Genomic DNA, 21,582 nt, shown 5'->3' on the forward strand with positions numbered 1-21,582 from the left:
AGGAGTCTGTAAGCTGCTCTGAGACACCTTTGGGTAGTGAAGGGCGGGGTATAAATCCAATCTCTTCTTCTTCTTTTAGCTCACAGGGTGTCTGTTGTGGGGAGGGGAAGGGGAAGGAGTTTGTAAGCCGCTCTGAGACTCCCTTGGGTAGTGAAGGGCCGGGTATAAATCCAATTTCTTCTCCTTCTTTTACCTCACAGGGTGTCTGTGGTGGGGGAGGGGAAGGGAAAGGAGTTTATAAGCCGCTCTGAGACGCCTTTGGGTAGTGAAGGGCGGGGCATAAATCCAATCTCCTCTTCTCCTTCTTCCTTAACAACCTGAGAATGCCAACGGATATTCCACGTCCACGTTACTATTCAGAATAGTGAGGACTTTCTCCCACTTAGCTCTTCCAGTCTTTGACCTTTCAGTTGCCCCAGGTTGCAGCGATGTGGCTCTTTATTCCAAGAAATGCATATAATTTTTCCCCCTTGCAAAAACCGAGTTATTGGCTGCCAGAACACCACCGGCAGCAAGGGCCCAGATTAGTCATATGTTTTGAATAAACCCAGATCCATTTTCATGCGACCCTAATCTGGTAAACCGCCTTCAATGCCCCCACCTATTTTATACCAGCCTGGAAGGGAATGTTCTCTATACTTCGACACCGCGGATCTTCTGGACATGGGATCCAACAGCCAACATTCACCCCAAAGAGTCTGCTAGAAGATCACAGGGTGACGTTGGGCCAGTCACTCTATCTCAGCCCAATCCACCTCACAGGGTTGTTGTGAGGATAAAATGAAGGAGAGGAGAAGTTGGGTGAAGTTGGGACAGTCACTCTACCTCAGCCCAATCCACCTCACAGGGTTCTTGTGAGGATAAAATGAAGGAGAGGAGAGCCCCGTATGATACTATGAGCTCAGTGGAGGAAGGACAAGAGAAAAATGGGATGGATTGGAAGGAAGGAAGGAAGGAAGGAAGGAAGGAAGGAAGGAAGGAAGGAAGGAAGGAAGGAAGGAAGGAATGAACTGATGCTCAGCTGAAGCTAAATTTTGCAATCTGCATCAGATCTTGGAAGCTAAGCAGGGTCAGACCTGGTTAGTACTTGGAAGGGCGACCTCTAAGGAATACCAGGGTCGTGAAGCAGAGGCAGGCAACTGCAAACCACCTCTGAACCGTCTCTTGCCTTAAAAACCAGCCTCACTCATCACTTAGTGGTGCATAGCTCTAGAAGAGCTGGAACTTCTTGATGCCAAACAATATTAGGATCTCCTAGCTATTCTACGCACAGCGCCATGCGGTAATTACTGGTTACTATTCAAGTCAACGTAGTACCCAACAGTAGATTCCTAAAGAGTTACAGCCTTCAAGGTCCACTGAATTCAGTGGGCAGAACTCTGTTTAAGATCAAGGGGAGAAATAGCCATTTTAAATGTCAGATGAGAAACATGCCCACTTTACTTGAATTATCCGGCAACTTTCCAGCTCTACAGATAGCTGTGGAGTCAGACATACGCATGGCTTGGACACCAGGTGGCTTTTGGGCTGCAAAGGCAGCCCCCAGGCCCTGATCCCAGAGGCAATGGACTCTCCTACACTGTGTGCGTGCATAAATGCGGACAAGACACAACTAACCGTATGGCACCCCCAGCAAGGGGCTTTCAAGGCAAGGGAGAAGCAGAGGTGGTTGGCCATGGCCTTCCTCTGCAGAGCCTTCCTTGGTGGTCTCCCTTCCAAGTACCCACCCACCTTAGCTTCCAACATCTGGTGACCCCAGCAAGGGGCTCTCAAGGCAAGTGAGAAGCAGAGATGGTTTGCCATGGACTTCCTCTGCAGAGCCTTCCTTGGTGGTCTCCCTTCCAAGTACCAACACAGCTTAGCTTCCAACTTATGGCGACCCCCAGCAAGGGGCTTTCAAGGCAAAGGAGAAGCAGAGGTGGTTGGCCACGGCCTTCCTCTGCAGAGCCTTCCTTGTGGGTCTCCCTTCCAAGTAATAACCCTGCTTAGATTCCAACTTATGGCGACCCCAGCAAGGGGCTTCAGATCAAGTGAGAAGCAGTGGTGGTTGGCCACGGCCTTCCTCTGCAGAGCCTTTCTTGGTGGTCTCCTTCCAAGTACCAAGTCAGCTTAGCTTCCAGCTTATGGTGACCCCAGCAAGGGGCTTTCAAGGCAAGGTAGAAGCAGAAATTGTTTGCCATTGCCTTCCTCTGCAGAGTCTTTCTTGGTGGTCTCCCTTCCAAGTACCAAGCCAGCTTAGCTTCCAACTTATGGTGACCCCAGCAAGGGGCTTTCAGATCAAGTGAGAAGCAGTGGTGGTTGGCCACGGTCTTCCTCTGCAGAGCCTTTCTTGGTGGTCTCCCTTCCAAGTACCCACCCGGCTTAGCTTCTGAGATCTGATGATCTCCCTCCCTCCCTCTTGTGCACCAGAAAGCAAAAAAAAATCCCAGATGGCTAGCCGTGTGTGCCGGTCACAACAAAAATCCCTGAATCCTGTTGCACCTTAAAGACCAAACAAAATTATTATTCTAGCTTAACCTCTCGGACTCCTGCTCCTTTTAGAAACATGAGTTTTTCTCCCCACTTCCTTTATTGCCCCAAACATCTAACCAGACAAACAAAGAGTTCTGTGGAACCCGAAAGCTTATACCCTGCTCTGTGGTCCGTTCTAAATAAAATGGGAACCACCACCAAATCTAGGAAATAGTGGGTGTGTTTTTCTGAGATGCGAAAAACATGTAGGTATGCGTGGTGGGTGGATGTCAAGTGTGACATCATCGTACAGATCTGGGAAACAGAAACACCGCGTCTGTGTCGAGGTGGCTCATGAGTTTGACAAACCTTTGTGGACGAACTCAGCAGACACAAGGCCAGGATGTTTTCAATCCTTTTTGTTTTTATACTTTTAAAAGCAGGTGTTTTAAATCGTATGCTCTTCTAAATCCTCCTTTACACAACAAGAGATTAAAATGCCGAACTCGCTGCAAGAGGATGTTGTGATGGCCACAGACATACACGGCTTTAGAAAGGGATCAGATGATGGAGAAGAGGTCTCCCAGTGGCTACTAGCCATGGGGACTGAAGGGAACCTCCACATTCAGAAGCAGTCAACCTCTAAATCCCAGTGCCCGCAGGCAATATCAGGGGAAGGCCTCTATGCCCTGTTGTTGGCCCTCCAGAGGAACTGGTTGGCCACTGCATGAGACAGGATGCTGATGGATCCTCACTGGTCTGGTCTCGCAGGGCTCTTCTGAACAGGACAAGTCCTCGGCTTCTATACCCTGTTTGCTGTCCCTCCAGAGGAACTGGTTGGCCACTGCATGAGACAGGATGCTGATGGATCCTCACTGGTCTGGTCTCGCAGGGCTCTTCTGAACAGGACAAGTCCTCGGCTTCTATACCCTGTTTGCTGTCCCTCCAGAGGAACTGGTTGGCCACTGCATGAGACAGGATGCTGATGGATCCTCACTGGTCTGGTCTCGCAGGGCTCTTCTGAACAGGACAAGTCCTCGGCTTCTATACCCTGTTTGCTGTCCCTCCAGAGGAACTGGTTGGCCACTGTGTGAGACGGGATGGTGGACTAGATGGACCACCAGTCTGATGCAGTAGGGGGTCTTCTGATATTCTTACGAAGGCAGCCTCTATGCCCTGTTTTTGGTCTTCCAGAGGAACTGGTTGGCCACTGTGTGACATGGGATAGTGGACTAGATGGACCACTGGTCTGATCCAGCAGGGCTCTTCTTAAGAATGTAAAACTGGTCTGGTCTAGCAGGGCTCTTCTGATACTCTTAACAGGACAAGTCCTCGGCTTCTATACCCTGTTTGCTGTCTCTCCAGAGGAGCTGGTTGGCCACTGTGTGACATGGGATAGTGGACTAGATGGACCACTGGTCTGATCCAGCAGGGTTTTTCTGAGGTTCTTATCAGGGGAAGGCCTCGGCCTTTCTGCCCTGTTGTTGGCCCTCCAGAGGAACTGGTTGACCCCTGTGTGAGACGGGAGGCTGGACGAGATGTAGCCTCACTGGTCTGATCCAGCAGGGCTCTTCTTAAGAATGTAAAAAGAGTCCTGCTGGATCTGACCGGTGGTCTATCTAGTCCAGCATCCAGTCTCACACAGGGGCCAGCCAGTTCCTCTAGAGGGCCAACAACAGGGCAGAGAGGCCGAGGCCTTCCCCTGATAAGAACCTCAGAAGAGCCCTGCTGGATCAGACCAGTGAGGCTACATCTCGTCCAGCCTCCCGTCTCACACAGGGGTCAACCAGTTCCTCTGGAGGTCCAACCACAGGGCAGAGAGGCCATTCAACAAGGATATCAGTAACTGTAGAAAAGCCTGTCCGCCACTACTGATCTTCCCTTGCACGGTGCCGCTAGAAGAAAGAACTGGGGTGTGTTCCAGGCCAAACACTCCGTTACGGTAGGTCAAGAGACCTGTACCAGATGACAGCCCACCCCCCTCGGATCCTCGCCAAATAAAATTTCCATGGCAGATTAATCAACAAGGGCCCTGCTGCTGAGCACACCTGATTCGCATGCAGAAGAACCCAGGTTCGCAACCTAGCATCTCCAACCAAAGCTTGGGAAAAGACGGCTCTCTCTGGACACCGCTTTTGACTCAACCTCCCAGCATTTCAGGAATCCATTCCACACGCCCGCCCGCCCCAGCCCGGGAGTCCACCCACTTGAAAAAGCCTTCCAACAGCCGGCTAAAATTAATCCATTCCCTGACTGCCCTTTCTGGAGTCCCTGGCTAAAAGCCAGGGGTTGAGTCATCCTGGGGCGACGGAGTTCTGACCAGGAATCCCTGTAGGAGCCTATCTGGAGACCTCTTAAAAAATCAAAGCGCCTCGCAGCCAAGATCAAGTTTTCAGGAACTGGAATTTCCCTGTCCTGATTCGTGCCACCTTCTTTAACCGACCTGCTGTACAGACCCTTTAGAGGGAACTGTGGAATTCTGGACAAATGACACAGAGAGGGGTGACATGATTGAGGTTTATAAGCTTATGCATGGGAAAGAGCAGGTAGAGAAAGAGGTACTTTTCTCCCTTTCTCACAATACAAGAACCCGTGGGCACTCCATGAAATTGCTGAGCGGTCGGGTTAGAACGGATAAGAGGAAGTATTTCTTCACCCAAAGAGTGATTAACACTTGGAATTCACTGCCACAGGAAGTGGTGGTGGCTACAAGCATGGACGGCTTCAAAAGGGAATTAGATAAGCATATGGAGCAGAGGTCCATCAGTGGCTATTAGCCACAAGGTATAGATAGGGACTCTGGGGCAAGTGATGCTCTGTCATCTTGGTGCTTGGGGGGGGGTCAACAGTGGGAGGGCTTCTAATGTCCTGGCCCCACTGCTGGACCTCCTGATGGCACTGGTATTTCTGGCCACTGTGGGATACAGAGTGTTGGACTGGATGGGCCTTTGGCCTGATCCAACATTGGAATCTCTTATGTTCTTATGTTCTTAGTACTCCATCTTTCCGTGTTACACCTCTGAGGATGCCAGTCACAGCTGCTGGCGGAGCGTCAGGTCCTACAACGCCGAGACCACGGCCATACAGCCCGGGAAATCTACGATCACTTCTGGACGAATGCTCGACAAAGGATTCCTTAAGACAGCAGCCACACAGGGATTCTCCTTCACGCGGACAGCGGGAAGCCGCCGCATCTAAAGGAAGAATCCATCCAGCCGAGGACATACTGAGGTGCACATGACTAATCTGGCTCACGGTCATTTCCTCTTTGTGTGTGTGTGTAAAGTGCTGTCGGGTCGTGGCTGACTGGTGGCGGCCCCGGAGAGGGGGTTTCCAGGCTAGCGATACGCAAAGGTGGTTTGCCATCCCTTTCCCCCGCAGAGTCCTACTTGTACCGACACAATTTAGCTTCTGAGATCGGGCGATACCAAACACTTTTGCCCAGGTGTACTGAGAAGGGGAGAGGAACAGGGTGGACGGCAGCAAATGGCAGAGGAAGGGGGTAAGGGAGTGAACACCATTCCCACACCACTGTGATTGGAGGAGCAGAAGAAGAAGAAGAAGAAGAAGAAGAAGAAGAAGAAGACAAGACAACGAAGAAGAAGATGAAGAAGAAGAAGAGGAGGAGGAGGAGGAGGAGGAGGAGGAGGAGGAAACGTCCAGCGAAGGAGCATCCACCACTGCCTCGGGAGGTGGTGGGTGCTCCTTCTTTGGACGTTTTCAAGCAGAGGCTGGATGACCATCTTTCGGGTATGTTGTAGGGCTGTCTTTCAGCTATGCTCCCGCAGAGTGCAGGGGGTTGGACTAGATGACCTGCAAGGTCCCTTCCAACATTCTATGATTCTATGACAAGGAGAGGAGGACGAGAGGAGGAGATTGGATTCATACCCCGCCCTTCACTACCCAAAGGAGTCTCAGTGCGGTTTACAATCTCCTTTCCCTTCCCCTCCCCACGACAGACACCCTGTGAGGTAGGCGGGGCCGAGAGAGCCCTCTCGAGGACTGCTCTTGAGAGAGTAGCTCAGAACTTCTGACTGACCCAAGGACACACCAGCAGCTGCATGTGGAGGAGTGGGGGAATCAAACCCCTACACTAAACTGCCCTGACCATTTGTGCTTCTCTCTGGATGCAGCTGTCATCAGTAATCTTAGTGGCATCAGCAATGTTTTGCCTTAGTCCCGGTATAGTCTCTACAGTGCGAAAGGTACTCAAAAAAAGAAAAGCCCAAGAGGAGGTGTCTTTCTTTAGCAAAGGTACGGTTAGATTTGAGCCCAGTGGAGCCTTAGAGATTTTCGGGAAATGGGCTTATGAGAGTAAAACCTCCCTTCGTCAGACGCGCGTAGAAATGGAGATCTCCGAGTCCTGTTATCCTAGTCAGAAGATGGGAGGGATGTTTGTAAAGAATGCTTGGAAAGGATGCAGAGGGAGCATGCATCTCGTAATCAGCTTGATTACGGAGTCGTTTTCCGTTGCCCCACAAGGTCGGACCAGAACCGACGGGTTGAAATTAAATCAGAAGAGTTTTCAGCTAAAGCTCAGGAAGAACTTCCTGACAGAGCGGATCCTCAATGGGACAGGCTTCCTCGGGAGGGAGTACTCCCTTCTTGGGAGGTTTTCAAACAGAGGCTCGATGGCCATCGGACAGCAATGCTGATTCTGTAAACTTAGGCCGATCACAAGAGGGAGGGCAGGAAGGGTTGCCTCAGTGCTTAGTTCTCGTGGCCCTTTCTTTCACACCCAGGGAAATGCTGGTCGCCCCTTTGGGGTCAGGCAGCAATTTTTCTCCAGGCTAGATTGGCCACGAATCCTGGAGGTTTTTTGTCATCTTCTGGGCATGGAGCAGGGGTCCCTGGGCGTGTGGAGGGGGAGGTATTTGTGAATTGCCTGCACTGCGCGAGGGGGTTGAACTAGATGACCCTGGAGATCCCTTCCAGCTCTATGATTCAATGATTCAGTGATTCTTTGATTACAGCAGAGGTGGAATGCTTGGGGGTAGAAAATTAGCATCCGTAGTGAAATGAGAGTCCTACGTCCCTATTCAGCCCGGTGCGTGGGTGTGTCCAAGGATTTCCCCTCCGCCTCAATCAAGAGGATTGTTGGTCTCTAACGTGCTACTGGGCTGGAACCTAACTATCCAACTGCAGACCAACACAGCTATCCCCTGAAATTATCTTTAGCAAAGGCGATTCTATTGGCGGACCAAAAGTAATAGAGCTGGGCAGAGACTCTTCAGAGGGCCACAGGTTCCCAGGAGGAAGACAGTGAGGAAGAGAGGAATCTAGTCATGCCCAATGCCACCTAGGAACGGTAGGCAGACCGGATTAATTCATCTAGAAGATAAAACAGTGATCTAATATATGGAGGGTTAGATTCGAGTCCAGTAGCATCTTAAGTTTGGCGTAGTGGTTAAGTGCGCAGACACTAATCCGGGAGAACCGGGTTTGATTCCCCACTCCTCCACTTGCACCTGCTGGATGACCTTGGGCAAGCCGTAGTTCTGTCAGAGCTGTCCTTGAAAAAGAGCAGTTTCTGTCAGAGCTCTCTCAGCCCCGCCTGCCTCACAGGGTGTCTGTTGTGGGGAGGGGAAGAGGAAGGAGTTTGTGAGCCCTTCTGAGACTCCCTTGGGTAGTGAAGGGTGGGGTATAAATCCAATCTCTTCTCTTCTCTTAAGCGACCAACAACATTTTCGGGGTGTGAGTTTTCGGGAGTCACAGCTCCCTTCGTCAGACACGAAGGCAGTATCAGACAAAGGGAGCTTTGGCTCTCGAAATATCATACCCCAAAAATCTTGTTGGTCTCTATGATGCTGCTGGGACTCGAATCATGGTCTTCTACTGCAGACCAACGCAGATACCCTCTGAAACTGATCTCATATATATGCTTCCAAAGGCGACCCTCCCGAAGACAACCTCAGCGACTGTCGGAAACTGATCAATCCACCTGGCACTCCGAACCAGCACCTTCCTACGCATTCTTCGGTGCTTTCTACGAATATTTCGACGTCTCCGCGAAAACTGCTTCCAAATATCAGACCATCCTCTGCTCAGCGTGGAAGGATGCCCAACAGGGGGGCGGGGCACCTGAAGCCGTGAGCACCAGCTAGCCCACCTTCCTGGCAAGCCAGGCCTAGGCAACACCAAACCTCCAAGAAACGGCGTCACCACGGACGCCCCCCTCAACCAAGCAGGCTCCCACTGTAGATTGGTCGATCTACCCTTCACTTCCTCGGCCCGCACGTCCCCAGCCCACGCACCCGGGATTCCAAGGCGGCGAGACCCCCCAACGCTCTGTCGTTATTCCCAGTGGAGCCTAAAATTACTGCCCCTCGCTTGGTGGGGCAATGATCTTCAGTCACAGCAATCATCTCTAGGGGATCTAGATAACCGCATTCTCTCTCGTTTGCAAAAACACAGATGGTGCTCGACAAATAAGTGCCCACGCAGGGTGGCTTTACACCAAGGGCATGCCGACGGCCACCCCAGGCTGGGGGGGAAACCACCCGGCTAATCCCATCCCCGCGCCGTGTCGTTTCCGGGACTGCAATCCCCTGGCCAGACTCTGCCAACCATCTTTCCCTTCCCTGCCACCCCGCCCCCTTTCCTCATCACCTCTGCCGTGCCGTTCTTCGTCGGGCTGCTGCTGTTCTTCTCCGGGGTCTCCTCGGCCGCTCCCCCGACCAAGGAAGGGGGGCTCAAGGTGGTGTCGGCGGCGTCCCCGAGTTCTCGCATGTCTTCCAATGCGATTGTGAACTGGGCAAGGGTCCTGACCATCTGCAGCATGCGGTTCCCGGGGGAGGGCTTGTCCGTCTGACAACGGGCACGATTTTATATAAAAAAAGGAAGAATCCCAAATGGACGAAAACAATAAAGATGATGGAGAGGGGAACGGAGGTTGTCAAAAAGAGGGGTGTGAACACCTCACTCCTCTCGTCCGTTTTTCCCTCTTTGTGCTGTTGTCCTTCCGTGCCTCTCCCCGGCTTCGGCTTCTCGTTCTACATATATAATCTCTCTCTCGCTTGCTCTTATTTCCTAGCAGGTGTAAATGCCTCACTGCTGCTGTTATTATGGAGCATCCAGAAGGCAAAAGCAATCAGTGCCAGAGCCAGACAAAATGGATTGGCAACAGAGAGAGAGAGAGAGAGAGAGAGAGAGAGAGAGAGACGCAAGCACCAGATAGCTTACTCCAATATCAGCGCTTTCAAAAGGGCATGGATTAAACAGGCGGCGGACAGCATCACACCCTGCAACACACTCACAGTCCGAACATAAGAAGACCTGGAAATCTTGCCATTTGGAAATATGGATATTGTCTCAGCTCAGGAAGGTTGGCTCCAGAGCAAACTAAGTTTATGTAGCAGCCAAATCGCTCGCTCACAACTTTAATGCCAGTTGCTCACAAAGTAGCATTTTTGCTCGCGAGGCTCTACAGCTTAGAGGGAGCATTGGTCGGCTGTCCGGGTTTTTTTGTTTTGTTTTTTACAGACCTGAGCTGGGCTCTTCTCTCAGTCAGCTCAGACTCGTAACTACAGTGGGGCATCTCAGGGCCTGGCCCCCTAATTTACTGCCAAGCCCCCCCCCCCCGGACTTCCAATTTTTTTATTTTATTTGTGGCGCTCCCGGGGGGGGGGGGCGGGTGCAAGATGCCACCCGAATTTAAAAATCCTGGCTATGGGCCTGAGTCAGCTGCCTCGCACATTTACCCCAATTTACCACAGGATATTGCAAACCTTAAGGGCCGCGCTGGCTCAGAGGTTAAGACGCTGAGTTGCAGACTGGAAGGTCGGTAGCTCAGCGGTTCGAGACCCGAGTGCTGCGTGTCAGCGTGAGCTCCCGTCTCTGGCCCCAGCTCCTGCCAACCTAGCCGTTCGAAGGCGAGACATTACAAGGAGATAAATAGGTACCACTTCGGTGGGAAGGTAACAGCATCCCATGTGCCTTGGTGTTTAGTCATGCCGGCCACATGACCATGGAGCAGTCTTCGGACAGCGCTGACTCTTTGGCTCGGAAACGGAGATGAGCACCGCATCCCTAGAGTCGGATTCGACTGGCTTTCGAGCAAGGGGAACCTTTGCCTTTACCTATTGCCAACCTGCAGGTAACCTGATTGGCCGACAAGGCTGAGAAACGACAACGTGGTTCTTACTGCAATGTGGTTCTTGCTGCCACTTCCACCGGTTTCTTCCTCTTCCCCTCTCCGTCGCAGAGTTCCTACAGGCCTGAAAAGAACAGCTACGCCGTTGTGACGTTAAGGATGTTGACACGCTGCACTGACTGCAACTGACTGATAGAGACCCCATGTTGATACGTAAGGACGAAGAAGCCAGCGAGCCGGAACTGTCAGGAGACACAGGCCTCAAACTTAGGATGCTCAGGCCCGCGTCATCCAAAGCTAGCCCAGCAGAGGGTAACCGACCAAGCTGAGAAAGAAAAGCAGGAGACCAGCCCCTCAATTGGCTGGCAGTAACCTGAGCTCTGATTGGCTACTCGTGCTATGAATACCCCCTGTGTCACCAGGTAGACACCACCTGTTTGACAAGGTGGTCTCACATCTCTGTCGCTCCCAAAGTTTTGCTTACTGGTGCATCAAAGAGTCTCAAAGAACGTAGTGAATCAGACCAGCAGTCCTTCCTGTGTTCATCAGTAGCCCAAGAAGAGGCCACCAGGGAGTCCATAAGTGGGGCCTTCAGGTAACAGCCCTCAATGGATAAGTTATAGAACCAGGGGGCATTCTGCCTCTGAATCATGGCTGGTGATGGACCCCCCCCAAACTTGATCAACACCCCCTGTTGGTCTTTTTTTTAATTTATTTTTTGCATTCGTATCCTGCCCTCCCCTTGATAGGCTCAGGGTTAGGTTTCCAACAATATACATACAGTAAAGGTAAAGGTAAAGGTTCCCTTGCTCGAAAGCCAGTTGAGTCCGACTCTAGGGTGGCGGTGCTCATCTCCGTTTCAAAGCCGAAGAGCCAGCGCTGTCCGAAGACGTTTCTGTGGTCATGTGGCCGGCATGACTAAACACCAAGGCACACAGAACGCTGTACATACAGTACCACCATATAAAATTCAATACAATTAAAACCACGTTAAACCATGTGAAACATACAACTCTGGTAAAAGCCAGATACCTCCATGGTTGATAAAGTTTGGGGTTCCCGGCCCAGGCTGTAAATAGGGTCCAACCCAAGCTGTAAATGGAGCCGACCCAGGCTATAAGCAGGGGGCGTCCCCAGGAGGGGGACACCTCCTGCCTCAACCGAAAGCTCGGTGGAAGAGTTCCGTCTTGCAGGCCCTGTGGAATTGTAATAAATCCTGCAGGGTCTGGATCTCACTTGTGAGCTCATTCCACCAGGTAGGGTGGATCGAGGCAAGTTGGACGTCCCTGGGGCCGGGGACCACCAAAAGATATTGATTGGTGGACCCAGGCTATAAGTGGGGGGCGACCCCAGGAGGGGGACGTTTGGTGCCTCAACCAAAAGCCCAGCGGAAGAGCTCCGTCTTGCAGGCCCTGCAGAATTGTAATAAATCCCGCAGGGCCCTGATCTCACTCGGGAGCTCATTCTACCGGGCAGGTAGAAAAAGCCCTGGCCCTGATCAAGCCAAGTTGGACGTCCCTGGGGCCGGGGGACCACCAAAAGATGTTGACTGGTGGACCTAAGTGCTCTACGGTGCTCATATGGGGAGAGGCAGTCTCGAAAGTATGCTGGCCCCTGGCTGTATAGGCCTTTGAAGGTAAGTACCGAGAGGGCTATTTTTGGACAGGAACGCACAGGAACGGAGTTCTGGCTGGCTCCCGAGTTGGCCACGCCCAGCAGGAACTCATTAGCATAATAGGCCACACCCAACAGCAGAAACTCATGAGGATTGGCTACCTTAGGGGTGTGTGGCCTAACATGCAAAGGGGTTCCTGCTACAAAAAAAGCCCTGGGTTTTGACAACAAACAAGGTAAACAGAATAAGAAGCAAAAGGTGGGTGTGGCTGGATGACCACACTTCTGGTAATGTGGGGGTGTGGCCTAATATGCTAATAAGCTGCTATCTCAGGGCGTGGCCTAATCGGCTAATGAGTCTCTGCTGTTGGGTGTGGCCTATTATGCTAATGAGTTCCTGCTGGGCTTTTTCTACAAAAAAGCCCCGAGTACCGACATCTGTGTCAACAATGGAAACTGCTTCCCTTTGGCGATGCGCCGTGATTTTATGGCGACCCTGACATTTGTGGCAAAGGACGACGACGATGACAAAATTGAACCAAAACATCAGACCCTAGGCTAGAGCTGGAAGCGACTTGACCAGGGAGCTCTTGAATCTGAAGGCAGCCAAAGGCTTTTTCTGAACTTGAGTCCATAATGGCCTCCGAAGGGATTTAGACGCAAAGCCGGAGGATGCGAGAGATGTAAATATTGACGCAGCATAGTGTGTCTGCCCAGTCTTCTGAGGTCTTTGGCGGGCCTCAGGAACGAGCTGCGAAGCCCTCTCCCTTCTAGAGAGCATTTTACACACACCCTACAGTAATTTTGAAGACGGCTGAACCCAAGGTGGCACCAAACAAGGAAAGACCATCTAACCCGTGAAGGGCCGTGATACCCAGAATGTGAAGTGTTGAAGCTGGGGGTAACGGCTAGGAGGAGTCTTTGGCTTCTTTCCCTGTTTCCCGGGGCTCGTAACCACCTGGCCTCCACCAGCTACAAGGCAAGCAGAAATCTGGCAAGAGAAATGCACCCTACAGCTGTCTCTCCATGCATGGAAAAGCTCTTAGCTGTGGAATTCGTGTCTGTCCTCCACCCCCTGAAGGCACAGGAGGCTTGACAGGGACACCGCCAGCCATCCTCTTTGGTCCCCAGTGGGAAAGGATCCGTTCTGTGCCCATCCGGTGCGGGTTAATAGGGGAGCTAAGGCCCAATCAACTGGGGGGGGGGACCAGTTAATATGCCTTTATGCCGTAGTAGGGAATTTCCTAATTTATAGAGAACCCTGCACTTCTGGAAGCAGATTTCACATTTCCTGGGTGTGGAAAGAGAAGCTTTGTGGCACAGGACAAAATTTGAAGAAGAAGAAGAGACGAGATTGGCTTTATACCCCGCCCTTCACTACCCAAAGGTGTCCCAGAGCAGCTTACAAACTCCTTTCCCTTCCCCTCCCCACAACAGACACCCTGTGAGGTAAAAGAAGGAGAAGAAGAGATTGGATTTATACCCCGACCTACACTACCCAAAGGTGTCTCAGAGCGGCTTACAAACTCCTCTCCCTTCCCCTCCCCACAACAGACACCCTGTGAGGTAAAAGAAGAAGAGAAGAGATTGGATTTATACCCCGCCCTTCACGACCCAAAGGTGTCTCAGAGCGGCTTACAAACTCCTTTCCCTTCCCCTCCCCACAACAGACACCCTGTGAGGTAGGCGGGGCTCAGAGAGCTCTTGACAGAAACTGCTCTTTTTCAAGAACAGCTCTGACAGAACTATGGCTTGCCCCAGGTCATCCAGCAGCTGCAAGTGGAGGCGTGGGGAATCAAACCCGGTTCTCCCAAATTAGAGTCCGCGCACATAACCACTACACCAAACTGAGCCCAGTGACACCTTTAAGACCAACAGAGTTTTATTCGAGGTATAAGCTTTCATGGGCACGCACACAAAAGCTTATACCTAAAGAAGAGTGCATGCAGATACTGAAGAAGTGTGCATACATGCACACAAAAGCTTTTATATCCAGAATTAAACTCTGTTGGTCTTAAAGGTGCCGCTGGACTCGAATTCTGTTCTGCTGCTTCAGACTGACACAGCTGCCCACCTGGATCTATCTTTGTAGCAGAGAGTGATCCTGAGAATCATTAGTGACTGTACAGCACCAGGGGTCATTTCGTAGAAAAAGAGGTGCAGGAGCTCATTAGCATAGCTCATTAGCATAACTTATTTGCATATGCCACACCCCCTGACATCATCGGAAGTGTGTCAGAAGGCAACACCCACCGCTCAGGCTCCACTGGACTGTTTTGGATTGCTAGCTGGGGGGGGGGGGAGAGAAAGTGCAGATCTGCCTTCACAGAGGAGGGAGAGCTTGTACCTGAATAAAACTTGGTCTTAAAGGTATCACTGGCTGTTTTGGACTGGGGGGGGGCTCTGCAACTTACCTGGCTGCTTCTGGCTCTGACTGGGGGCTTCTGGGAGCAGGGGGTGGGGCTTGTTGCATGTCCCCGCCCCCTGGGCTCTTTACTACCAGAGCTCTGCTCCTGCAGGAAATGACTCCTGTATAGGGTTGCCAAATCCGTCTTCGCCGGGAGCGGGGGTTCCCGGCCAGTGTCGGGGGTGTGTGCGTCACCCGGAAGTGACGTAGGCACGCCGGGCAAACTGGGGGCGGGGCCATGGCCATACAAAGAAAACCATAGAGTTTTCCCATGTATGGCCGTGGCCCCGCCCCCAGCGTGCCCGGCGTGCCTACGTCACTTGCTAGTTACGCGCACGCCAGGGGCGGGGTTCCCCTGGGGCCCGATTCCGCCGCGTCGGAAATCGGCCCTTCAAAGCGGGGGATTCGCCGCCCCCGCCCCCGCCCACATTTGGCAGCCCTACCCCTGTACAGCACTCTGATAAATCTCACTGTGGTCTTTACGACATCCCTGTAAGGTAGAGCTGTATTCTTACCCTCTGTAGGGATGCAAAACATTGAATGTGTGACCAATAAGAATTTACTCTTTATACCGCTGTAAACCTGTAGGTGTTTCCCAAGACTTAGAAATACTATCAAGGATTTCCTGTGTATTCCAGGATCACCTGAACTGGAGAATGCTGGCGTTCACTCTTAAGTCTTATTTATTTATGTACTTCATTCAGACCCCTTCTTGTGAGTCCTCTCCTCTGCTGCCGGCAGGAACAGCTCCCTGCCCTTCTCCTCTAAGGGACAGCCCTTCAAAGGTCCCGGTCACACGGGCCAGATAACGTGTGTGTGTGTGTGAGGCGTGGCTGTTCGCCCCGGAGCAAAATAAAGCGCGGTAGCCCGATCACACGGTCCCCTGAGTCTGCGTGCTGAGGCTGTTAGCTGGCGATCAGACGGCGATGGTGGAGAGTGGCAAAGAAGCGCCGCGGCAGTTACGTGTTTGTCCACATGCGCTTACGAAAATCATCCGGTTTGCGACGGGATGTCGACGGGCGCCGGATGCCACGGGATATGGGTGCTCCCGTGATCAGATGCCCGCCCCTGCCCCACGTTTCCCAGATACCAGTGCACTTTTCGGGGTACCTTTTTACGGCGCATCTTTGGCGGGACGCCACGGGTGCGCTACGCTTCCCAGATGTTGCGGTGTGATTGCGCTCCGAAAATCCGCCTGACATTCGTGCCTTTCGCGCGGCAAATCCTCCGTGTGACCGGGGCCAAAGACTTCAAGAGAGCCATCCTGTCCCCCCTCAACCTCCCCTTCTACAGACTGAACATTCTCAAGTCCCTCAGCCTCTCCTCACTGGGGAGAGCCAGTTTGGTGTAGTGGTTAAGTGCGTGGACTCTAATCTGGGAGAACCGGGTTTGATTCCCCACTCCTCCACTTGCACCTGCTGGATGACCTTGGGCAAGCCATAGTCCTGGCACAGCTGTACTTGAAAAAGAGCAGTTTCTGTCAGAGCTCTCTCAGCTCCACCTACCTCACAGGGTGTCTGCTGTGGGGATGGGAAGGGAAAGGAGTTTGTAAGCCAGTCTGAGAATCCTTCGGATAGTGAAGGGCGGGGTATAAAGCCAATCTATTCTCTTCTTCTTCTAGTGGTTAAGTGCACGGACTCTAATCTGGGAGAAGCGGGTTTGAGTCCCCACTCCTCCACTTGATCCTGCTGATGTGACCCTTGGATCAGTCACAAGCTCTGGCACAGCTGTCCTTGAAAAAGAGCCGTTTCTGTCAGAGCTCTCTCAGCCCCACCCACCTCCCAGGGTATCTATTGTGGGGAGGGGGAGGGGAAGGAGATTGTGAGCCGCTCTGAGACTCCAAGTGAAGGGCGGGGTATAAATCCAATCTCCTCCTCCTCCTCCTCCTCCTCCTCCTCTTCTTCTTCGTCGTCGTCGTCGTCTCCAGGCCGGCGCTCTCCTCTGCAAAAAAAAGGGAAAGGAGTTTGGAAGCCGCTCTGAGACTCTGAGTGAAGGGTGGGGTATCTCCTCCTCCTCCTCCTCCTCCTCCTCCTCCTCTTCTTCTTCGTCGTCGTCGTCGTCTCCAGGCCGGCGCTCTCCTCTGCACCCAGCTTTAGATGTGGGTTCCAGCTTGAGAGTCGCCGACCCCCAGGTGAGACCCGAAGATCTCCCAGAACCACAACTGATCTCCAGCACAGGGTTCGGTTCCCCTGGAGGAAATGGCTCTGTGGCGTTGTACTCTGCGGAGGTCCCCCCCTTCCCCAAACCCAGAGCAAACCCAGGTTCTGCCTCCAAATCTCTAAAAATTTCCCAAACCCGAGTTGACATCTCTATCAATTCCCCCCTCCCCTTCTCTCTCTCTCTCTCTCTGATGTGGGTGTTGCTAAAATGGGAGAGAGGGTGTCGATCACGTTGTATGGAGTGACGTCATCTCTCCTCTCTCCTGCAAACACTTTTAGGCTCTTGAGTGAAAGCCATGCAACCTCCCCCCCTCCATACACACACCTACACCCAACCGTTAACCTGTCATGAATTATCATTAATTCCTCACAGGCCTATTGTGCCGCACAACGCCTAAGGAACATGTCTTTTTGGGTTCATGCCGGCACCGCCTGCCGCCAGAGGTGGAATTCAGAAATCCACAGATTATTCTTTTTCTCGGCCCTGGGATCCAACAGCTAGAGGGGAAAATTCAGCTACAGATTTGTGCCTGGAGTTGTCCAAAGAACATCAAACCAGGGGTCCATCTAGTCAATGGGCGAGGCCTTCCCCTGATAAGAACCTCAGAAGAGCCCTGCTGGATCAGACCAGTGAGGGTCTGTCTAGTCCAGCATCCTGTCTCACACAGTGGCCAGCCAGTTCCTCTGGAGGGCCAAAAACAGGGCAGAGAGGCCGAGGCCTTCCCCTGATAAGAACCTCAGAAGAGCCCTGCTGGATCAGACCAGTGAGGGTCCATCTAGTCCAGCCTCCTGTCTCACACAGGGGCCAGCCATTTCCTCTGGAGGGACAATAGCAAGGCAGAGAGGCCGAGGCCTTCCCCTGATAAGAACAGGAATAATCCTGCTGGATCAGACCAGTGAGGGTCCATCTAGTCCAGCCTCCTGCCTCACACAGGGGCCAACCACAGGGCAGAGAGGCCGAGGCCTTCTCCTGATGTCGCCTCCTGGCTCTGGGCTCCAGAGGTTTAGTGCCTCTGAATGTAGAGGGTTCCCTTCAGTTACCATGGCTAGTAGCCACTGATAGACTTATCCTCCATGGATCTATCTAATCCCCTTTTTAAAAAATCTAAGAAGAGCCCTGCTGGATCAGACCAGGGGTCCATCTAGTCGAGCAACCTGTCTCACATAGTGGCTAACTCCCTGGACGGCCAACAAGAGGGCACAGAGGCCGAGGCCTTCCCCTGATGTTGCCTCCTCGCTCTGGAATTCAGAGGATGAGTGCCTCTGAATGTGGAGGTTCACATTCAGAGATGCCGGGGATTGAACCTGGGACCTTGTGCATGCCAAGCAGATGCTCTACCAACTGAGCGATGGCCCCTTCTTGAAATACGGAAATGGGACACACCTGAAGCTGACTTATGCCGAATCAGACCATCAGTTCATCAAGGTTAGTATTGTTCACTCGGACTTGCAGTGGCTCTGGGGTCTCAGGTGGAGGAGTTTCATAACACATTTTAACTGGAGGTGCTGGGGATTGAACCTGGGACCTTCTGTGTGCCAAGGAGGGGCGCTTCCACTGAGACACAGCCCCGCGCCGCCATATGTCCCTTCTCCTTCATCTGCCTTCTCTGTTAACCCGGTTCTCTCTGCGGCTGTGAGGGTCCACCCTGTCCAACATCTTCCCGTCTCCATGGCCGCCATTTTTGCCGCATCCACTTTGGGGGCTGCCGCACAGGGAAGCCAGTGAGCGTTACGGGGGGCACGTTCCCGTCCCTGCTACTTCATCCCCGGAGCTCTGGCCTCTCGCTTCGTTAATTAACCCTAATTAGATATTCATCGGTTTCTATGGCAACTCCACCCAGCCCCACCCCCCCGCTCTTGTTTGTCAGGTTGCTTCCATTGCCAGGGAATTTCCTCTGGAGGAGCAGCTCAGAGCGAAGGAGGCTGAGGAGACGCCCGCGAGGACACTCGCTCCTGGGCCCGGCCTGCCTCGGCCGCGTGCCCACACGTGCGGTGTTTCTGCGGGGCGAAGACAGAGGTGGGGGCTCCTTCGATTCCCTTCCCCGGGGACTTCCGGTGCACACCAGAAGTGATGTCACTGCGTTGCTGTGACGTCGCTGAAAGGCTGAGCTAGGCCTCTGCCACTGCCAGGACGTCCCCCTGCCAGTCAACGGATCGGCAGTGAGGGGCGGGGCCTGGGAGATCCTCTGCCCCCAGCGGGGACCTGGCACCTGTTATGGCAGTCCTGGAAAACCCTTCCGTTTGAATGAAAACAGCCAGTAAGAAGCCCTGACTTACAGTGGCTTGGCCACTTCCTGAAAAGGAGGAGGAGAAGGAGGAGAAGGAGGAGGAGGAGGAGGAGAAGAGGAGGAAGAGGAGAAGGAGGAGGAGAAGGAGAGGGGGAGGAGGAGGAGGAGAAAAGGAGGAGGAGAGGAGGAGGAGAACGAGGAGAAGAAGGAGAAGGAGAAGAGGAGGAGGAGAAGGAGAAGAAAAGGAGGAGAACAAGAAGGAGGAGGAGGAGGAGGAGAAGAACGAGGAGGAGGAGGAGAAGGAGAAAGAGAAGAGGAGGAGGAGGAGGAGAAGGAGGAGAACAAGAAGGAAGAGGAGGAGGGGAAGTATCAGAGGGTACCCCCTTAAGGTTTCAGAGAGAATTCACACTTCACATTCTTGGCAGCAGGAGAAGAGGAAGATCCCACATGAGATGGATCGACTCAATCAAGGAAGCCGCGGCCCTCCGTTCGCAAGACCTGAGCAAGGCTGTGACCGACTGGACGTTTGGGAGGTGGACATCCATCCATAGGGTCACCAGGAGTTGGAAGTGGCTTGACGGCATTTGACAACACACGGTTCAAACCAAGCCTGAAGTCTCCTGAGAAGCCAAAATGACTCAACTGAGGCCTTCGTACTTTGGTGACCTCATGAGAAGATTCACTGGAAAAGACAATCATGCTGGGACAAGTCGAAGGCAGGAGGAAGAGGAAGCAGCAGAAGAAGAAGGAAGGAAGGAAGGAAGGAAGGAAGGAAGGAAGGAAGGAAGGAAGGAAGGAAGGAAGGAAGGAAGGAGCGGAAGAAGAAGAAGGAACAGGGGGAGGAGGAGAAGGAGGAGAAGAAGAGGATTTATACCCCACCCTTCATTCTGAGTCTCAGAGCGGCTTACAATCTCCTTTCCCTTCCTCTCCCAACAACAGACACCCTGTGAGGCAGGTGGGGCTGAGAGAGTCCAGAGAGAACCATGACTGTCCTGAGGTCACCCAGCAGGCTGCATGGGGAGGAGTGGGGATTCAAACCTAGTTCTCCAGATTAGAGTCCACCACTCTTAACCACTACGCCAAGCTGGCTCTGGAAGTACTGGCAGGCACTGCATTCGGGAACCTTGATCTCCAGCAATGGTAGGCACGTTTGGCAGTCCAGGGGTCACATCTGGCCGCTTTTGAGGGCTCCACAAGGCCAGCACTGAAAATAAGAAAAGCCCTTGTCCAACGCAGAGACCTCAGAAGTGGACAATGTTTGTGATGTGGCCTCTTTCCCCTAATCTGCTATTTTGGTAGAGCCAGTTTGGTGTGGTGGTTAAGTGCGCAGACTCTAATCTGGGAGAACCGGGTTTGATTCCCCCACTCCTCCACTTGCACCTGGCTGGATGACCTTGGGCAAGCCATAGTTCTGACAAGAGCTGTTCTTGAAAAAAGAGCCGTTTCTGTCAAGAGCTCTCTCAGCCCCACCTACCTCACAGGGTGTCTGTTGTGGGGAGGGGAAGGGAAAGGAGTTTGTGAGCCGCTCTGAGACTCCTTTGGGTAGGGAAGGGCGGGGTATAAATCCAATCTCTTCTTCTTCTTCTTTTACCTCACAGGGTGTCTGTTGTGGGGAGGGGAAGGGAAAGGAGATTGTGAGCCACTCTGACACGCCTTTGGGTAGTGAAGGGCGGGGTATTAATCCAATCTCTTCTTCTTCTTCTTCTTTTACCTCACAGGGTGTCTGTTGTGGGGAGGGGAAGGGAAAGGAGTTTGTCAGCCGCTCTGAGACTCCTTTGGGTAGGGAAGGGCGGGGTATAAATCTAATCTCCTCCTCCTCCTCCTTCTTCTCCTCTCAAGCTGTTTTATCAGCTTTCCAGGCACATTCACCTGCGAACTGAGGCCGTAATCTTCCAGGCCGATCTACCAATAAACGGAGAAGCAGTGTGAGGATCAGGTGATGAGATCCCTTGGTCTGGCGGCCGCATGGGCGCTGAAATTTGCCCGCTTCTGGTCTCAACCACTGCACATATTTTTAAAAAAATTGGAATACACGAAATAAACAATATTAATGCACATCTAAATCAGCTGCATTAGCTCTAAACCACCACTGCTAAATACGTTACACGCCTTGGGACTTGTGTGCCAAGGGTCGGATGAATCACATCTACGGATGAATGGGGCTCTTCATGCCCGACATTCAATAAAGGAAGACCCCTTTTAAGACGCTCATTTCGTGTTTTGCCAACCTTCTCTGACCTTAAATAGAGCGGGTTAATTTTCCTGTGATGGCTCATTCATATATTTTATTTCCCCCATCAGGAGTTGACATAATTCTCCAACGCTAATGCATAACAAATCCCTGCAGAAAAATGCTCATGTACAGTAACCACTAACTGCGGGGGTTACCAGCTCTACGTTGGGAAATACCTGGAGATTTTGGGGGGTGGATCCTGGAGAGGGCGGGGTTTGGGGAAGGGAGGGTCCTCAGCAGGGTATAATGCCCTAAAGGGGTGTCAAACATGCGGCCCGGGGGCCACATCAGGCCCGCAGTGGAACTGGCTGTCTCCTGCTTCTTCTTCCAGTTCTGCTGCTGCTGCTTATAAGATCATGCATGGGATAAAGCAGATCGAGAAAGAAGTACTTTTCTCC

The 21,582-nt window shown here is 52.5% G+C and overlaps 1 protein-coding gene across 1 annotated transcript in view; it reads right to left on the bottom strand.

Moving 5' to 3' along the window:
* Positions 1–11,581, bottom strand: part of LOC107114911 (rho guanine nucleotide exchange factor 17-like) — a 127,324-nt gene extending 115,743 nt beyond the window's left edge. The window contains exons 1-2 of the mRNA XM_015416517.1: positions 11,576–11,581; positions 9,061–9,258 (exon numbers count right to left, since the gene is read on the bottom strand). Of these exons, the coding sequence (XP_015272003.1) occupies positions 9,061–9,258; positions 11,576–11,581 (204 nt within the window). The remainder of the gene's footprint in view (positions 1–9,060; positions 9,259–11,575) is intronic.
* Between the last annotated feature and the right edge of the window lie 10,001 nt (positions 11,582–21,582).

The sequence above is a fragment of the Gekko japonicus genome, unplaced genomic scaffold (assembly GCF_001447785.1).
Source record: "Gekko japonicus isolate JY-2015 unplaced genomic scaffold, Gekko_japonicus_V1.1 scaffold2620, whole genome shotgun sequence".
Taxonomy (NCBI): domain Eukaryota; kingdom Metazoa; phylum Chordata; class Lepidosauria; order Squamata; family Gekkonidae; genus Gekko; species Gekko japonicus.